Source organism: Mycetomoellerius zeteki, unplaced genomic scaffold (assembly GCF_001594055.1).
Source record: "Mycetomoellerius zeteki isolate Tzet28-1 unplaced genomic scaffold, Tzet1.0 scaffold119, whole genome shotgun sequence".
NCBI classification, from domain to species: domain Eukaryota; kingdom Metazoa; phylum Arthropoda; class Insecta; order Hymenoptera; family Formicidae; genus Mycetomoellerius; species Mycetomoellerius zeteki.
In genome coordinates, this window is record NW_017256116.1 from 602,941 (window position 1) to 621,267 (window position 18,327).

General features: G+C 36.7%; 3 protein-coding genes across 3 annotated transcripts; 2 read left to right on the forward strand and 1 right to left on the reverse strand.

Annotated features, from left to right (window-relative positions):
- The first annotated feature begins 1,737 nt into the window (after positions 1–1,737).
- alka (glycine receptor subunit alpha alkaliphile) lies at positions 1,738–4,604 on the forward strand. The gene is made up of 8 exons (XM_018459291.1): positions 1,738–1,811; positions 1,897–1,990; positions 2,292–2,446; positions 2,647–2,802; positions 3,368–3,508; positions 3,751–3,980; positions 4,122–4,256; positions 4,353–4,604. The coding sequence occupies exons 1-8, from the start codon at positions 1,772–1,774 to the stop codon at positions 4,602–4,604; spliced, it is 1,203 nt and encodes a 400-aa protein (XP_018314793.1). The 5' UTR covers positions 1,738–1,771.
- Positions 4,605–4,930: 326 nt separating this feature from the next.
- On the reverse strand, positions 4,931–9,524 carry LOC108729798 (periodic tryptophan protein 2 homolog). Its single transcript, XM_018459111.1, has 15 exons — positions 9,443–9,524; positions 8,978–9,090; positions 8,765–8,859; positions 8,528–8,656; positions 8,168–8,438; positions 7,848–8,029; positions 7,429–7,672; positions 6,812–7,316; positions 6,336–6,673; positions 6,110–6,257; positions 5,823–5,991; positions 5,611–5,754; positions 5,470–5,544; positions 5,157–5,376; positions 4,931–5,086 (listed from the first exon to the last, which is right to left on the reverse strand). The coding sequence occupies exons 1-15, from the start codon at positions 9,458–9,460 to the stop codon at positions 4,948–4,950; spliced, it is 2,790 nt and encodes a 929-aa protein (XP_018314613.1). The 5' UTR covers positions 9,461–9,524; the 3' UTR covers positions 4,931–4,947.
- A 1,673-nt stretch (positions 9,525–11,197) lies between these two features.
- Vha16 (vacuolar H+ ATP synthase 16 kDa proteolipid subunit) lies at positions 11,198–18,017 on the forward strand. Its single transcript, XM_018459783.1, has 3 exons — positions 11,198–11,494; positions 15,114–15,303; positions 15,492–18,017. Exons 1-3 carry the CDS (start codon positions 11,413–11,415, stop codon positions 15,694–15,696), a joined length of 477 nt encoding a protein of 158 aa, XP_018315285.1. The 5' UTR covers positions 11,198–11,412; the 3' UTR covers positions 15,697–18,017.
- Positions 18,018–18,327: the final 310 nt, after the last annotated feature.

An 18,327-nucleotide genomic window follows, 5' to 3' on the forward strand; every position in this document is an offset into this window, starting at 1 on the left:
TCGCGTTTCCTCCTCGATCATTTGCGAAGCCTGCATCGGTACCTGCTATATCCATAGTCCGAACCAGACACCTTATACTGACCCACTCTCACTCTCACCTTTCTCTTTCCCAAAAAAAAATTCTCCTCAGTGGCTCTGTCTTCTCGCGCGCGTTTGTCGAAATGAGAAGATATACACGCGTGAACGTACACGCACCTCTCGAATCTCTTCTCCGCAGAACCATTTTCGTGTGCAAATGCACGAATCGTTGCAAAATCAACGTTTCGTACAATGCGCGTTTATTCGCGCTGCCTGCAATTTTTTCGGTCGGCATCTTTGCTTTTTGTCTCTTCAATATATAATTTATATGAATATATAATTTACCTCATTTTAAATGTAAACATTTTTGAGGATTTTAAGCAATGGCGAACAGACCTAATGATAATTAAATATCCGGGATAAAACGCACAAGAAATGCTTGAACGGAGGAACGGCACATTTAAATTTGCAAACATTAAAAAATGTAAATTGTTGATACATCTCATTAGCAAACCGGTGTTAAAAAATAGTATGACACACATTAAAAATTCCTCGCGCGCGAATATATGTATAACTTCGACCGCGTGATGCAAATAGTGCATCTACGCAGAATAGTAAATCGTTACGCAATTCACGATGGATAATTACAGCAAACACAAAAGCGGATGACGATACCTGTAATTGGACTAGATTGCGACAGTAAATGATTGATAATTGACTAATTGCCGTGCCGCCCTGGACAGTGCAAGGGATGTCGAAGACGTCGTTATCAGTTGACAATACGTTCGGCTGAGATGAAGCGTGCACTTCCAGTAGTTTTACTTCACTTATGGTGGAATTCTCTCCCGGAAGTACGTTCCTCGAGGTAAACGACTTCGTGCTCCTTTAAAAGCCATTTTCGCCTCATTACGCACAGCGCTTTGTTTTGTCGCGGAGTCTTTTATCGCTTTATAGGCAAAGATAGGCGAAGAAAAATTGCACGCAGCAATTTTTCATCTGAGACGTGGAAGGGAATAAGCTCGATTAGTTTCTTTCCCAGACGAGTTCAAAATTGAGACATGCAGAGACGTCTAAGACATTTTTGCGAGAACCGTCTAAAAGAAGTTTATATTCCGTTTCTAAAATCTAAACTTTGTGTTATCTGGGTTTCTTAACATATATATTTCTATTATTATTAATTATTATTAATAGAAAGAAACAAGTAAAAAGTTCTAGGCTGAATAAGCGAGTCGCTGTTTCTTAGACTCTGCCAGATAGAAAAATTTAAAGTTAACGCGGTCTATAAAAATCCTTACGATTAATGCTGATATACATATATTTATGTTAATGTTATGTTAACGTTTATTTATTTGTTTGTTCTTACTTCTTAATTTAATAATAACGCTTAAGAGCAATTTTTTGCATACTTCTCGTGAAAAGAGAAGAAACAAGTTTTTTAAATATACCCTCATTTGCTTCTCCATAGACAGAGACACGATATCAACTCGCTAACTTTTCTCTCGCGCGATCAAATAAGTCTAATAAAAAAAATAAATAGTAGTTTTCGACTGTGTATGTAAAATCTTATAGGATTAAAGTATACTCTTTAATGTAATGAGAATTTCCGATGAGTCAGTTAACCAAAGATATAATACAATGCAAATAAAATAACAAGCGTTAAACAAACTGCGTTAACAATAAACGGATGAAACTTTAATGATGATGACGGAATTTTCCTCGCAGCTTGTTCAGCGAAGATGTCAACAATTGCACTATGACGTCGAGGCTAATTCTGCCAGAACATTATGTTAAAGGTAATATACCGCTTACCAGGACAAGACGCTTGCATTTACGTTTCTTGTGCGAATAATGAGCTATATATAATAAAATTTTTTGCAGAAATTAGACCGCAGTCGGGTGCACCTGTAATGGTAAACTTCAACATTTTAGTGGTTGACATTAATTCTATCAACGTTGAAGATATGGACTTTCGGTAAATTAAATAAACTTCTTTCGAGTCATAATCAAGAATGAATTGAATAAATATAATGTGTATAATTCCCTACTTAATTTAACTCTTATATATAACATATGTTTTATATATTATATTATATTTAAAAACTTAATCTTTTGAGTTGTATCACTTCTGAAAAGTAAGAGAATATATATAAAAAGATATTTGTTTAATTTAAATTAATCAACGGGATATATTTAATTTAAATTAAAAAGATAAAATAGATGTTTAAAATCTGGATATAAAAGATTGTAAAATTACAATCGCGTGTTTTTATTAGTGTAGACATGTTCGTCAGTCAAAGTTGGATAGAATCTCGACTGAATATGTCTGAAGATATTTTCGAGGAAGGCGACGATTATGTCATACTTCCTCCGGAATTTTTCGATAATCTTTGGCAACCGGATCCATATTTTTTAAATTCAAAAGTTTCCGGTAAGCCATACTTGTCTTCATGTTAAATTGGGCAGTATTCATAGTCCGTTCTTATTTCAAGACTGTCTTAAGTAATGTCTTAGGACACTAATACGGCCCTCTGATTGGTTCGTGACTTCTTAAGACTGTACTTAAGACAGTCTTGAATATAAGATTTGATTATGAATACCGGCCATTGTTACGTATTAATAATTTTTCAGAGATTGCAACTTTAAATCACAAATTCTCATTGGTCACATTATACCGGAATAAAACTATTAAATATTCTGCCCGAATTAACGCTATTGTTGCCTGTCAAATGGAATTTCAATTGTATCCGATGGATATTCAAATCTGCCCAATTTATATAGAAAGCTGTAAGTAAAGCTAAAAGGTCATGGCATATAAAAAAACTTAAGACGTACTGATTTTCTGATTATGTATGTAAGATGTTTTGTTTTTGTACATTGAAAATGACCCGATCGGTGTCGAAACGTTTGATTATTGTATATATATACGTTTATTAAAGATCTTATATTGTAGTTGGCTCGTTTGCCCTTGTTTTATTTATTGATTTATTCTATTTGAGCCATATTAACATTTAATTATTTTAAGACGTAAGATTTAAGCAGTAAGCGAATCGATCAATTACAATAGAGACCGTAAGATCATAACGTAAGCACTACCGAATCCAACATGTTGATTTCCTTACCACTTAAGTCTCACGTCTTAAGTTTTTGTATGTGCCAAGGCCTTAAAGCTTAAAATACAAATGCAAATGCGAATTCCAAAAACAATCTGTAATACCTAAACATATACTCTTTTATAAAATTATTTTTAGAACATAACAGCAGAAAAGAGAAAAAAAGCATTATATTCTTGAATAAATTTCGGTAAATTTATCCACTTGTTACACACACAAATCCGAGTTATTTATTACAGTTTCCTACAATAGAAAAAAGTTGCGTTTAAAGTGGGGCGCGAGTGGAGTTACGGTAAATCCTGAATTGAAACTTTTGCAATATGATATTGGGAAGCCCGCAGTATTCGAAGAAACTATAGATTATATGCTCGAGAAAAATGGTATGTTAAAGTTTAATAAATTTATATATATTTAATTTGAAATTTAATCAAGAGTTTATTTAAATCTCTCTTTGTCCGATGTTTATAATCATTGAAACAATGATTACAAATATGCATTATATTATATTAAATCAAATCCTTAAAATCCAAAAAAACATATATAACAAACTCTAATTATAGAATGAAAGATCACATGTGGAATAAAAAAATTCCTAATTAATAATTTGATAATTATCTCATAGGAAATTTCTCCCGGTTGGTAGTCTTCTTTCGCTTCGAGAGGCAGATCGGTCACCACTTGATACAAACGTTCGCACCGTCAACTCTGGTCGTGATGCTTTCGTGGTTCAGCTTCTGGTTGGACTTGGATGCAATTCCTGGTCGAGTGGCTCTTCTGGTGACGAGTATGCTTACATTGGTAACGATGTTTACCGGTCTTAAAAGCGATATTCCGCCAGTGGCGTATATCAAGGTAAGTTTGTAAATGTAAGTACTCCAAACTTTCTGCACATCTCCTTATACACTTGTTATCACACTATGTATAATAGACAATGCCTCATATTGACATAATTTATTTTTCCTGACATAAAAATATACAAGTTTGCTTACGCAGGCTCTAGACGTGTGGATGGCTGGTTGCATGATGTTCGTGTTCGCAGCCTTGGGAGAATTTGTCGTAGTCAAAGTGCTCGACTTGCGACACATTAAAAATGATTCGCAAAGTTCCACGGACTTTCGTTCGTTCTCGGTTCGTATCTAAATATTGCTCGTAACAATCTTATTGATAATTTTAAAAGGCTGTCAAATTGTATTTTATCCGTTAAATACGATTACTCATTTTTAGCGATTAATGGCGATGGTGAAGAGACAGAGCATTTGGGATGAAGAATTCGTTCATCCAACCAAACCGAAGAAGCATACCAATAATCATCTATTGCCAACTCTATGGCTGGATCCCGAATGCCAGATAGTGCAAACGAGTAAAACACGTTCTCAAAAAATAGATTACTACAGTAGAATTATGTTTCCTATACTCTTCTTATTTTTCGTCGTTCTATACTGGCCAATAGTATTGCTTAAAAGCGTAATAAAATAATATGAATTTTGTGAAATCTGTATTAGCATTCCATATATAATCAACACTCTTCATATTTAAAATTTGTGAATGAGTCATTGTCGTTGCGTCGACTAGAAGTTTGAAATGTATCTTTATATGTAATAGAGAAATAATTTTTTTTTACATTTTCGTTTATTGTTATAAAACACTTTCGTATTTACACTATGGATGTGTTTCAAAATTACTAGTATTAAAAATCTCTAGTGCACGTAACGTAAACTATAGATTTTCGGTACTAGCAGTAAATTTTGAAAACAGTCTATATCGAAACTATTATCATTATTATTAAAAAATCGTTATCCTACAAAGATTTAAATAAAGCTTAATCCGTATCTAGTTCTTCTATGGAAAAATCAGATTCATCATTTATCGTAATCGTAGAAAGCTTCGATACATTTTTCTCAGATTTTAAATCTCCTATCCTCAGTATATAGCTTATTGTATATTGATTAAAATCGCATCTGTAAAAACGTTTTGAATTATTTCCATGTTTATAACATATATATACAGTGAAGAAAATGTAACACTTACATTTTACTAAGATCATCATATTTCTTTTGCATATTCTTTTGCAACATTAACAGTACTGGCATCTGAAGCGCAGTATTAATCCGAGATCCGTATTTCGTCAAGATTATTTCTACCCATAAAAGATAGAAATGTATGTGCCTCGTTGATTCGAATTCGGATGCTATAAACTTCAGCAATTTCTCGATATAAACATCTGACATATTCGTGGTCGTTAATTCAACTAAACAGCCAGAAATTAAACAAGTATTTATTATATCAAATCATTATTAAAATCATTAGGAAATTAATTAAAGATATATATATATAAACTCACTTTCTTTGTACGGAATAGTCTCTATAACTTGCTGTATTAATAACTTCTCATTTAACTTCAATGCCATCATTAATGCTACAACAATAACAGTTGCGTTAATTTGTTAATCTTATTATTATTATGATATAAAAATATCTATACCTTTTGCATAATCGTGTTTATCAAGTGTTTCTCTCACAGTATCCGGAGTAATTCCGAGCTCCAATTGAAATGGATCGAACATTAATCCAATATCCAAAGAATATATTAACAATCCTTCTGTTGTTGCTGCTGCCCATGCTTGTCCTATTTTACAACATATTTAAATATACTTACTTCAAACAAAATAATTTAAAAAAATCATTCATTTCTACCTGTGGGAGAGAATTGTAAACAAAGTACTCTCACTTCTAGTTTGACTCTCCTGCTTGCCATATCTCCACTTCTAACACCTGGCAAACGTAACGATATGTTTCCACCTTCACGTTGCTCAATTAAAGCTCTGTTTCCAAATTCAGACATGTACTTCCTGTTTATAACATCCTGCCAAAGTAGGAATTAAGAATAGATCTTTGTTTTGCAACTGCTTTTCTGCATTTATATTTAATATATAATAAAAGAAAAAAATTGAACATTTTGCATGATATATATTATTACTTACATCCACACCATCTAGAGATCTATTCTGAGTGATTTCATACTTTTTTAACAATATCGATTCTTTAACATTATAAATGCACACATTTTTGGAACGTCCACCAGCTAATATGCACATACCATCAGCCGAATAACATAATGTAGTAAAAGCTCTAAAAAATAGGATTTAATAATGTATCGTTAAGACAAACAAGATTTACTCTCTAGATAGCGTTTCTCGCACTACTCACTTGGATTGTAAATTCTTTTTCGCTGTGATAAGATCTGTTTTAGATCTACCAGCACCTAAATCGGTTCTGCCCTCAATAAAGCCTATCTGTCTTGCTGTTTTACATTCAATAAATATAATCTGTCCATCCAATGTAGCGACAGCAACTTCTTCTCCGTTTGGTTTGTAAGTTACGCACAGCGCATCAGCGGTTAATCGTACAGTCTCGTGTGCAGAGCCATTTTCAATAGCATTCCATATTTTCAATGTTTTATCCCAAGATGCAGATACTAATTCTGTACTGGCGGGATTGGGATTAAATGCCAAGCTTGCAATAGGTCCCTCATGACCACTCAATATCTGAAATCGAATATTTTAAGCATATTATTTTAGTTGCATACTTATAGATATGTCTATGATACAATTTAAATTGCATAATTGTAAAAATTATACACAATATAACACAAATCAACGTTAGACAAATAAGATTATACACACCTCTAAAAGAGATCCGAGTTTCATACTCCATAGATATACATCAAAGAAATCTTGACCACCCGCAGCGATAAACTCGTCGCTCGCATCGATCGCCAAGCAAGAAAATTGCACAGGACGTGGCGAGGTGAGAGTACGAAAATTTCTGTACCTCGCTAAATCGTACGCTCGCACCGTTCCATCCAACGAAGCAGACGCAACGAATTTACGATTGTGACTAAAGAGAACACTGGATATTGATGAGGTATGCTCGTGGAACGTAAGCGTACAAAATCCGGTTAATGTATTCCATAGTTTAACTTTTCCGTCGTCGCCACCTGTTATAATATACTGACCATCGGGACTGTATGCCAGACAGTTCATATTAGTTCTATGCCCTTGCTGTTTCATGGCATATGTTTCACTTTGCCATTCCCAAACTAGGAGCTGCCCAGCATGAGAGCATCCTATAGCTATCCAATCTCCAGTAGAATTTAATGCAATCGACGAAATACGCTGTCGAGAAATACTATAAAGCCATATAGTAATTTAGTTAATCTCTAATATCACATATGATATTAATATAATATCAAAATAAAAAATATTAAATCATATTTTAAATAATTAAAATATTGCTGTACCTTAATGAATGGATCAAATTAGCGTGCGGCATTTCATATAAGAAAAATGAACCATTACTAAATCCAATAACCAATATATGAGTATCTTGGTGATAAGCAGCTGTAGTAAGTTTTGCATCTTTACTTTGCTTATGAACTTCGTCTGCCAAATAGAAAGTAGCTCGCTTTTTATAGCCCAACATTTTGATTTTTTTGTTTTTCTCTTCCATAGAAACCTCTTCTATATCATTTTGTGGCAAATCATCTAGTAAAATGTGCACATATTTTTATAAATTATATAATACGCTATTATATATACAATACATAATAGCGTAAAGAAACTATTATTTCTAATCAACTATGTTCTAGCAAGTTTTACAATTATTCATAAACAATATTAAATTCAGGAATTTCATAGAATGATAAAAAAATTTTCTCACCTGAGTCTAATAATTTCTTTTCGGCATAGGCCTTTTGTTTCTCTGTTTTCTCTATAATTTTGTCTACATCAATGTCATCCTCGCTATCACTATCTTTAGGTTTTTCTTTTTTCGAAGGTGGTTCCCATTCAACCCAATCATCTGGTTCAAGTGTACATTCCCAGACACACACTCGACCATTTCTGTAAAAAAAATCCTCCGAAAATAAATAAGCGAATTCAAGTTGTATATAGGATATTGTGTACAAAATTTCTTGTCAGCAAAAATATATATAATAAATTTAAACTAATACAATGTAAATATTAAATTGTATCACTTACTTGCTAATAGTGTACATATCATATTGTTTTGCTTCAAAGAAACATGCCACAATTACATCTGAATGACCACCCAATGTAATCCACTTAAAGTTTGCCCATTTTTGTAAACTGTATATCTTTACAGTAGTATCCTTTGAACCAACTGCTAACAGTTTCGAGTCAAAAGACCAACTAACACACGTTGTCTCAGCAGTAGCTCCGTGAAACGCATGTTCCATAATAAATGGATTGTAATCCCCCGTTTGTAAACCAGGTGCATTGAAAATGAATACTGAAATACAAAAGTAATATATACTACTTTACATAAATGTTATATTTTCGTTAATACATTTCCATAAGTTTAAAATAGTAAATACTTACCACCGCCTCCTTTACAAACTGCAAAATATTTTCCATCTGGAGAAAACTTTACACGCTTAGGACGTCCTTTAAATCTGTATTTATGTAAAATCACTTTACTTATTAAACTAATAATATGAGCTTCGCCATCTGCAAGTATATTATAAAGCGATGATTCCTCCTACAAATACTCCTTCATATTATAAATAGTATTAAATAAATAATTTTTAACAATGTGTATACAAAAAGAAGTCTTACCTGTGTTAATCGCTACTAATATATTCCCATTTGGTGATACATCAATTGTAATATAATTAAATCTGCTCTCAACAGGAAGCGTCATAGATTTTTTACTAAAAAACATTTTATATAAAATTTTGTAATAATTAATATCACATAAAATTTATAAGTTTTTCTAAAATTTTCTTAAATACGATTTGCAGTAAAATTAATACTTTTATAATTACATACTTTTTTAAATAAAAAATTGTAATTCGGTTGCCCACAGGACTGATAACTGACGATCCATCTGGAGTAAAGTGTAAATCCCCTTTACGATAAACTGTGCCAAGTAAATTGCTAAACTATAACAAAAATACAGAGCATTTCACTGTAATTTATATCTAGATATATTCTTCATGTAAACATATACATATATATATTATTAATATAAAACTTTTATACATATTTAAAAATTACCATATATTATTTGTCTTTATAATTATCAGTAAGTGGACTAATAAAAAATATTTTAACTAAATATACAATTAAAAATCTTATTAAACGCAAATAAAAGGGAACATAAATACTATAAATACTAAAACATTATAGGTTAGAAATATTGTATATACGTAATAATTTTAAGTAATAAAGAACACAATTTACAAAAAATAAAACTCATAAATTGCAGCTTTTTTAAAACAATAAATGTCTTACTTTATATGAAAACTTCATCTTTCTTTCACTAATGTAAAAAAATATCTACTCAATCCACGTGCAAATACATCCCATAAAAATATACGAATGGTGTATATACATACACACTGAATTGTATCATGCAGTTTCAAAATTATCCTAGCGAGGACGCCACAAGCGCGACTTTTGTTGCAATTTACTGCATTACCGTCGTTTAATTATATAGTAAAATAAATATATTTTATAAGAAATTAAATTATTATCTATTATTATTTATCTTTTAAGTTTATTTTTCTTAAAAATTAATAATGAATTAAGAGAAAATAATTGAAAAAAGTTACATCAACGCGCGTACCAATATAATTACAATAGCAAAAATTAGCTGCTTTAGCGGAGAAAGGAGCTTTACAATTGTAAAATTTTTCATTATGATAGATTTATACGTTTAGATCTATAAGGAACTAAAAGCAAGAACCAATCGTATTGAAGAATTTTATAACAGTTGCAAAGCTAGTAATACGGGTAAGTTGTAAAACTTATTAAGGAAGCGTTATAAATAAAATATATGAGCGTAAGGAAAAGATAGACGTTTGTAATATATAAATAATTACAAACTTCTATCTTTTTCTTACGTTTCCGTATTTTGTTTATCACGTTTTCTTATGTAAGTATTACATACTCGTGTAACTTTTGACCCCAACAATTAACATAAAAAAATTTATCAACTTTTGGTGAACTATGAAAAAATTTATAAAGTTCTAAAGTCGATAAAATATCATATCTAATCGTCGGATAACAGAAAGATTTTAATTAAAACTACGAAAGAACTGCGATTCCAAGAATTCTTATTCAAGTTTAAAGACTCAAATAATGAAAATTCGAAATTTCAAAAGCATACAAAGTATTAGGAAATCATTTATATATAATATTAGATAAAAAATAATTCCATATAAATATAAATTTCCTAAAATATCTACAATTTTAAGTCTAAAAGTTAAAACATGCATAAATTCTCAAAAATTATTAAAATACAAAGACGATATAATTAGATGAGTAAATGAATTACATTACATAAACATACCAAAATATATTTTTACGCAAAATATATTTTTATATCACTACATTTTAATTGAAGTTGAAAGTTTCTTCAGTAAAATCGCGTAATTTAGGTCAGGGCCGTAGTACAATTTGAGTGAGAGTTTCATAACAACAATAGCCAACATGTATACATATAATAATGAAATAATTTTTATCTATAAAATATTATTTATAAAATGTGATGAGAAAAACACGTAATCCGTAATTTTATTATCTCTGTAATCATATCGATATTCACGAGTATGCCGTTCACCCTACTCTTTAAAAACTCGCGATACTCAGCTGACAATTCAAACATCCGGTCATGTGCCTATATATACGTAAACGGCGAACTCGTTGAAGAGGATCGTTTTCAGACTATCGTCAAACAAATATCGTCAAACAAATATCAGCAAATACCGTGGGATCGTAAAAGACATTCGCGCGATATTTCGCAGTAACAGGGTCGTTCGAAAAAGACCGCACCGAACGGAAAATCGAGCGGAAAACGCATGTCACGCGCTCGCAGTCGCGACGGCGAGAGCCGATGCGCACGAGCGATGCGCGTTGAACGCAACCAATCGGCGGGCCCAACGTCAGCCGGCTGGGGATGAGACGCGAGGCGCGATTGGCCGGCGGCTCCAGCCGTCGGCCAATCGCGACAGGACTGACGAGACTGACGCGACACGCCGCGATAGCGGCCACCTTCCACCGCGTTGATCGCTCGTCACTCATCACATGACCCGCGCTACTGTACTCCGGTAGGCCATATTTGACAGTGGGCCACTAGTTTAGCGCCGTGAGTGACGTGAAGATCGCTCTGCATTCGACGATCCCGCGCGACCGATTCTCGTGCAACCTGTAAATACACCCGCGATCGACTTGACCGCCGAGATCCGACAAACCAGGCCACAATGAGTAGCCCCACGGAAGAAGCCCCGGTGTACTCGCCGTTCTTCGGCGTTATGGGCGCCGCCTCTGCCATCGTATTTTCTGGTGAGTCTCGACTGTTTGTCCCATCGCCACCTCGTGATCTCGCTCGCTCGCTCGTACGTGCGCTCGTTCGCGAATCACGACGAATCGGCGACAAGGAGACCACGAGGCCGCGTCTTACTGCGTCTCCGCTTACCTACTTGGCTCATTGATGTCGACGTCGCGCGTCGACATTTGCCGTTGATCGACGTCGTCCCCGTCGCCGTAGGCACGGGGCGCCGATGTATCGTCTCTCACGCCATTTTCTCGCGCAGCGTGAGACAGATGAAAATCGTGTGCGATTTGCGAACAGCGCGGCGCGCGCGGATTATCGATCCTCCCCGCGAAGAAGAAACGCGGGGGAGAGCTCTCATTTTCCACGGGGCGTACGCGGCCTCGTACGCGGCGACGTCATGTGCCTGATGTGCCGCGAGACGCGTGACGAGCCGCGACAACGGCGACGTCGTTTTCTTCGCGGAAACCACAATGACGAAGCTCCCATGAAAATTTCAACGGCGTTATCTTATCTCGAGAATTGAGGCTCCCATTTAGCCACCGATGGTTCCTCTTGTAACGTTTCAGTTTTCTACGTCGTTTGCTTTTGTTCCGTTTCCATACGCTCGCCTTTTCCCTTTAAATTCTTTCTCTTCCTCGCGCCTAACGTCTCGCCCGTTTGGCCCTACAGATTTGGCAAATTCCCGAGAAAAGACGGTCCAAGAAATCTGCGTTGGCCGCGCTCGTGCATTCCCTCCTGGGAAACGCGTTTTATTCGCGAATTAGCGCGGAATAGCCAGACCGGGCGCAGCTGCTATTTCGTAATGCTGACCTCGGTCGAGCGGCGGCGACGGCACGCCGTTAGAATTTTACGAGCCTCGGAAAAGAGACGCGGACGGACAGATGGATAGACGAAGGAAACAGACGGACGGGATACGACGTGCGGGCGTTGCGCCTCGTGCGTGTCACGAGACACGTTTCCCCGCCACGCCGCGCCGATTGTTTCCTGCCCCCTTACCTGCACCTCACCTGTACTTTCTACACCCTCTCCTTTTACTTTTGAATTTTTTTTTTAATGTTAAACGGCGTCTATAATTGAGATTTTAAGGCGCAAAAGTTGAGTCTCGAGCCAAATGAAATTGACCAATCACAGTCGAACGTGAGGAGAATAATCGACCGTGACTGAATAATTTCTTACGATTTAAAGCTCAAGTTTTACACCTTAAAATTTCATTGTAGACGCCGCTTCGCAACGCGAGTCGATCTCTCTTTACCTCGATCGCGCTTCTTCGCGGAAGCGAGTCAAGCGTCTCGGCTTACGACGTGCAAGAAAAGTACAGGTCACCTGTTTCCGCGTAAGGCGAATGCGCTCCCGACGCGCGTATCGATTTACAATTAATGATTTTCCCGAATTCGTGGTAAACGGTGACCCCCGGGGACTGCCGCCACCGCCGCTAGCGAGCGTCGCTTTTACCCGTCGGAAAGATCAATACGAATGCCTTTTCCCGTATGCGCCCTCGGCCTTTCTGTCGGGAATGCGGGATCGCGTCGTCAGGAGCAAAGGTCGCGATTTTCTTCGTCACTCTTCCCCGAAGAATATCGATCGCGTAGATGACCAGCGTCATGAGATTAGATCTGTTCGCCTTATTTGCACTTTTTGCACTCGGCATCTTCGCTTTCTCTCCCTTCAATGCTCTAATATATTCGTCCCGCTTTAAGTGCAAAAATTTTTGGAGGTTTCAAACAACACGAATAATAACTATTGCTCGCTCGATTCTTTCGCTTGTTTTCGAGTCACTTTATGCGAGGAGCGGCATGTGCTTCAACGGAAGCATACAAATTGATCGTGGGCCGATTCGGTAATCACGTCCGGCTTGCGGTGTTGAGAGAAATTCGTTTCAACGTGCTTGCTCGTTGAGTTCGTCTCCGCGAAGAAAATTCGACGAAAGAGACGAATTTCGAAATGCAAGAAGAGGTAGTCCACTTGTTTGATCTAGCAATACCTCGTGCGAGCCAAGCATAATCGAGTTACGAGCGTTCGAGAGGTATTTATTTATATATGATAAGGCGTGCATATATGTTCGCACACGATAAGATTCGTAACGATTAAATAACCACAAGAACGACGTTATTAGAGCAGGACGTTAGGGCTAAAGGTACGAGAGGAGAGAAAGAGAGAAAAAAAATTACATGATTGCCTCTCCCAGCCACGCGCCACGCCTCCCTACTCACGAGATGGGACTTGTGCGATTGTCATGTGACTGCCAACGTGAGAATCATGTGACTGCGATTTCCAGGCTGGGCTGGGTACCCGGTGTCACGAGGACACCTGGCGACGTCCCCGTCGCGATCGCGGGGATTCTCGCGATTCGCGGTCGGGATTGTCGAACGACGACGCGCAAGAAAGCAGAAAAATGACTCGGGATGAAAATTATTTTCGTCGCTTCTCCCGTTGGGACCGTCGCGACGAGCTCGATCGATAATCCTCGTAGCATGCTCGGCTCGTGCGACTGAAACCGCCAAGGAGTATACTGTACGTCCGAAAAATACGCGTGATGCTTGCAATTTACGATTCCTCGTTTTTTTTCCATTTTACTTTAGAGATTTTCCCCCTAAAGATTTAATTTGTATTATACGTTCGCCAATGATTTACAGCACTGGTCTCTAAAATGAATTCTCATCTCATTTGTAACGACATGTGAAGAGGTAAAAGTAATAATGGTGTAAGTCACTTTTTAAACCTATCAACTTGAGGTCATTGATGCAAATATGAAAAAATCTTTTTTTTTCGAAATCATAAAAATGACTTACACCATTATGACTTTTACTCCTCCATGTTTTTTTCTCCACACAATTAAATAATTTGATTTGAATATTTCAGAGTATAGAAAATATCTTGAACTTTTTGTCCGTAAACTTTTATTAAATTTATGTAGCGATTAATGGCAGAGGAAAGAGCACGTGACTCATTTGATACATATTGTCTTTGTAATACATTTATTACTATATTATAGACAGTTTGTTACATTCCTTTTTATTATGAGAGCAAATTTTGTAGGATGATTATTTATATTTAATTATTGTAGGAAAATAAAAAGAGCCGTTTAAATTATTCAATATAGTCATAAACAATTGGAATAATTATGAGAATAATGGAGCAGTCGTAAGGTAGCATCTGAGTGCTAAGAATGAAAAGATTCCTAAGTTTGAGTCTCGATCAACTCCGTTAATTTTTCGATAATCATTGCTAATTTCTTGTCGTTTTTATTTGTATTCTACGACGAAATATGCACATATATAATTAGCAAGTTATCGCTCGGTATTTTCCGTTTCATATAGAAAATCCTGCATTATTCTATTTTTTATTTTACTATTATAGAATAAATATTGAAACTACTTTCAAACTATCACTATATATTTATATAGAATATTCTCAATTTAATTAGATATCTATAAGCATTTTAAAATATTTTGTGTCTGATTAACATTCAGTTCTGTATATAACATGTAAAACTGAGACGTTGATTTATATGAATATATATATAAATCAATTTACATGAATATACTATATAAAACAAATAATTCTTATTAATTTACATTTTTGTTACAATTGTACGAATCACTTATAACGAATTATTTTCTTTCACAGCTCTTGGAGCAGCGTATGGCACAGCAAAGGCCGGTACAGGAATCGCAGCGATGTCTGTCATGAGGCCAGAATTAATCATGAAATCCATTATTCCCGTTGTCATGGCAGGTATTATTGCCATTTATGGTCTTGTAGTGGCAGTACTCATTGCGGGTACTCTTGGGAGAGCCCCTAAATACGACCTGTATAAGTACGTATTTTTTATACATACCAATCTGTTATTATTTAAATCTCTCCATTAAGCAGCGTTTTACAATGTGGTTGTAATTATATATTTTCATGTTTATCATACCTACATGCTCTGATAAAAGAATATAAAACGCTTATTGTTTACAATAGACTCTATAATTAACGAGATATTTTTCTTCTGCTTGTTAGTGGTTTCACTCACTTGGGTGCTGGCTTAGCTGTAGGCTTCTCTGGTCTAGCAGCCGGATTTGCTATTGGCATCGTGGGCGATGCTGGAGTGAGAGGTACCGCTCAGCAACCTCGTCTCTTCGTCGGCATGATCTTGATTCTGATCTTCGCCGAAGTATTGGGTCTCTACGGCCTGATCGTCGCCATCTACTTGTACACAAAGTAAACGGTCAGTAGCGGCATCCTACTACCTGCCATGGCTCCATGCAAGACATGTCGCCTGCAACCAACAGCGCTCCCCGACTACTATTATGCTACATCTTGTTTCGACATATTTTACTTAATCACGTTACTCCATGCATACCTATCTAATTACCATCTTGGCTCATCTCTGCGCGTCCCCCTGTAATATCATACTAAAAAAAAAATGATTCATCTATTTAGTGTACGGACATTTAACCACGCCACGCATTACTTGTCACACGGATTGTATGATTATATCGAAGGTGCTGCGATTGAGAAGTGCGGCCGACTTTTTTTTTCTTGATTTCGCGACACCGATGCGCAACGACGCATTTCGACACTGCAGTGTATGGAGAGAAGCGAGTGTATAGCGAGAAAAAACGAAAGAAAGCGTGGAAAGCAAAAGTCGACAGGGAAATACATATTTAGAGAAAAGGTCTCCTGTGTTAATCCCATTGTCGAACATTTCTCTTTCACTGTATAGTAATCATTTTTAGCTTAGTACGACATTGAATTACCAGTTAAAGTAATCGGCTCTACTGAGTGTATAAAGGAAAATATGTTATTGATAAAAGAATATTTAGCACAATTATATATATATATATAAATATATTATAAATGCAATCGCGAAACGGCAGGGACGCGAATCACACAAAAGAAAACTCTAAAGAAACGAAATTATATCATCGGAATAGAAATATGTAAGAATAAGTGACACGCAAATTATGCGTGGAAAAACGTAATATAACAAAGCGAGAGAGGGAGAGGAAGAGAGAGAGAGAGAGTGAGAGTGAGAGTTTGTGAGAATGAGAATGTACCGGACAAGATCTCGCGTGATAGAGATTGTGCAACTAGAAGTTAATAGATGAGAATGATATTGATGGATGAAACTTTAGTAAAAAGAAAAAAATATAAAAAAAAATGTATGAATGCGAGTAGATCAACAGGTACACACAATAGTATTAAGTCAATTGAGAGAGGCTGCTGGACACGACGGGATTTCACGTTTTCACGGTTGTTCATGGACAACGATAGACGACAGGAGGAAAAAAAAGAAGTGATCCGCCTAATCGAGCTGTCAAAGCCGCAAAGGCCAGCGGTCGACACTCGATTAGTCGTGCGATTTTAATCTGGTTCCACATTATTTCCATGATCGAGACTAACGTCGTCGTATGTCAATGGAGTAACGGGTATGTGCGAAGCTTGTGTAAAACCGATAACCGTTCGTACCAGTGGACACATCAGTACACACATACACACACACAGAGAGAGAGAGAAAGAGAGAGAGAGAGAGAGAAATACCGTATGATGGCGAAATCAATGATCATCTGAGAGAAGTTATATATACGCTGATAATAACATGTAAACGGGGGATAATTTGTACATTCCATATTAAGTTCGTTCAGTACAGGCGAGCGGGCGTTTGATGACAAAATTCACGAAAGTTGTAGCCCACGCTGCGTCGCATTCTTCAAGAAATTGGCCGATCGCACATGCATACACACATCTCACGTGGGGCAGCAGCCGGCAGACGGACTTGTGTCGTCCTGGGATGGATTGTCCTTTGGGAGCTGACAATCGTACTCCTTTGTGCGCGCAGTCTTTCGATCGATCGCTACCATCTTTCCCCACAGTCGTTCGGGTACAAAAGAGGAGCAAAAAAGCCAAATCCATACGGAAAGTGCGAAGCCAGAGCGCCCGCTTGCCACTTTTAACTGCGCAGTATTTTCTACCTAAGAAAAATGCAAACAAGTTTCACGATATAAGCGTATTTCCGGTGAAGAGAGGATAGGACTAATCGAACTTGATAAGTTTATTTGTCGGGGACAAAAATGATCGAAAGGATTCAACAACATTTGTCTGGAAAACTACTACTCTCGCCTTGGAAATGCACTTGTATACGTATCCGAGATACAGCAGAAACAACAGTCGTCTCGACGGGGACGAAGAACGAGCGATAACGAACATGGAAGAGAAGTTGCAATTTTCCGGAAACTTGCGTAGCTAAAAAAAAAAGAAAATAAGAAACGAAAAACTATGCACGAGCGAGCCGGGGAGCGGTATGGTGGTGGTTCGTTTGCCTCTTCATTTTTTTTTAAATCTTTGTTTTCTCCTTGCAACGGGGAACGATCTTCGTCACTTTATGCTCGGGAGAATGCAGGCACGCTAGACACGTTTTATCGCCAACTACCCTTCTTCCCTTTATATTTTTGTCCGTTGTATATTTTAATATGTACGATGTATCGGGGAGGGAAACCGAACGTGATTATATAGGAAAGCTACAAGCAAATGAAAAAAAAAAAATGAGAAAGACGAACCCGGGGATTTAATTATAGTTGTGCGCGCGCGTGTGATGTATGTACATACCACCACGATGCTTCACGCTATGATAATTACAATTTAGGGTTAGCCCTAGGTTAGGTATTGTTGTATACCAAAACCTTGTGTAGCTGAGTGAACGGTAATTATTCGGGTATATGCGAGAGATTGCGTGAGAGCGAGCGAGAAAGAGTGAAAGAAGAGATGCATGAGAGTAGTAGAGCGAAAGGTAGATGCACCTGGCAGAGGGAGCAGAGAGACACCGCTGTCACCACCGCTGCCGCCTCCCCCTCCC

Coding starts and splice junctions, on each gene's coding strand:
- LOC108729798 (XM_018459111.1), bottom strand. Junction 8,439..8,527: donor AGTTTGTAAAGGAGGCGGTG/GTAAGTATTTAC, acceptor TTTGTATTTCAG/TATTCATTTTCAATGCACCT. Junction 7,317..7,428: donor AATTTGATCCATTCATTAAG/GTACAGCAATAT, acceptor ATGGCTTTATAG/TATTTCTCGACAGCGTATTT.
- Vha16 (XM_018459783.1), top strand. CDS start 11,413: ATGAGTAGCCCCACGGAAGAAGCCCCGGTGTACTCGCCGTTCTTCGGC. Junction 11,495..15,113: donor CTCTGCCATCGTATTTTCTG/GTGAGTCTCGAC, acceptor TTTCTTTCACAG/CTCTTGGAGCAGCGTATGGC. Junction 15,304..15,491: donor CCTAAATACGACCTGTATAA/GTACGTATTTTT, acceptor TCTGCTTGTTAG/TGGTTTCACTCACTTGGGTG.
- alka (XM_018459291.1), top strand. CDS start 1,772: ATGACGTCGAGGCTAATTCTGCCAGAACATTATGTTAAAG. Junction 2,447..2,646: donor TTTAAATTCAAAAGTTTCCG/GTAAGCCATACT, acceptor ATAATTTTTCAG/AGATTGCAACTTTAAATCAC. Junction 3,981..4,121: donor CGCCAGTGGCGTATATCAAG/GTAAGTTTGTAA, acceptor TTGCTTACGCAG/GCTCTAGACGTGTGGATGGC.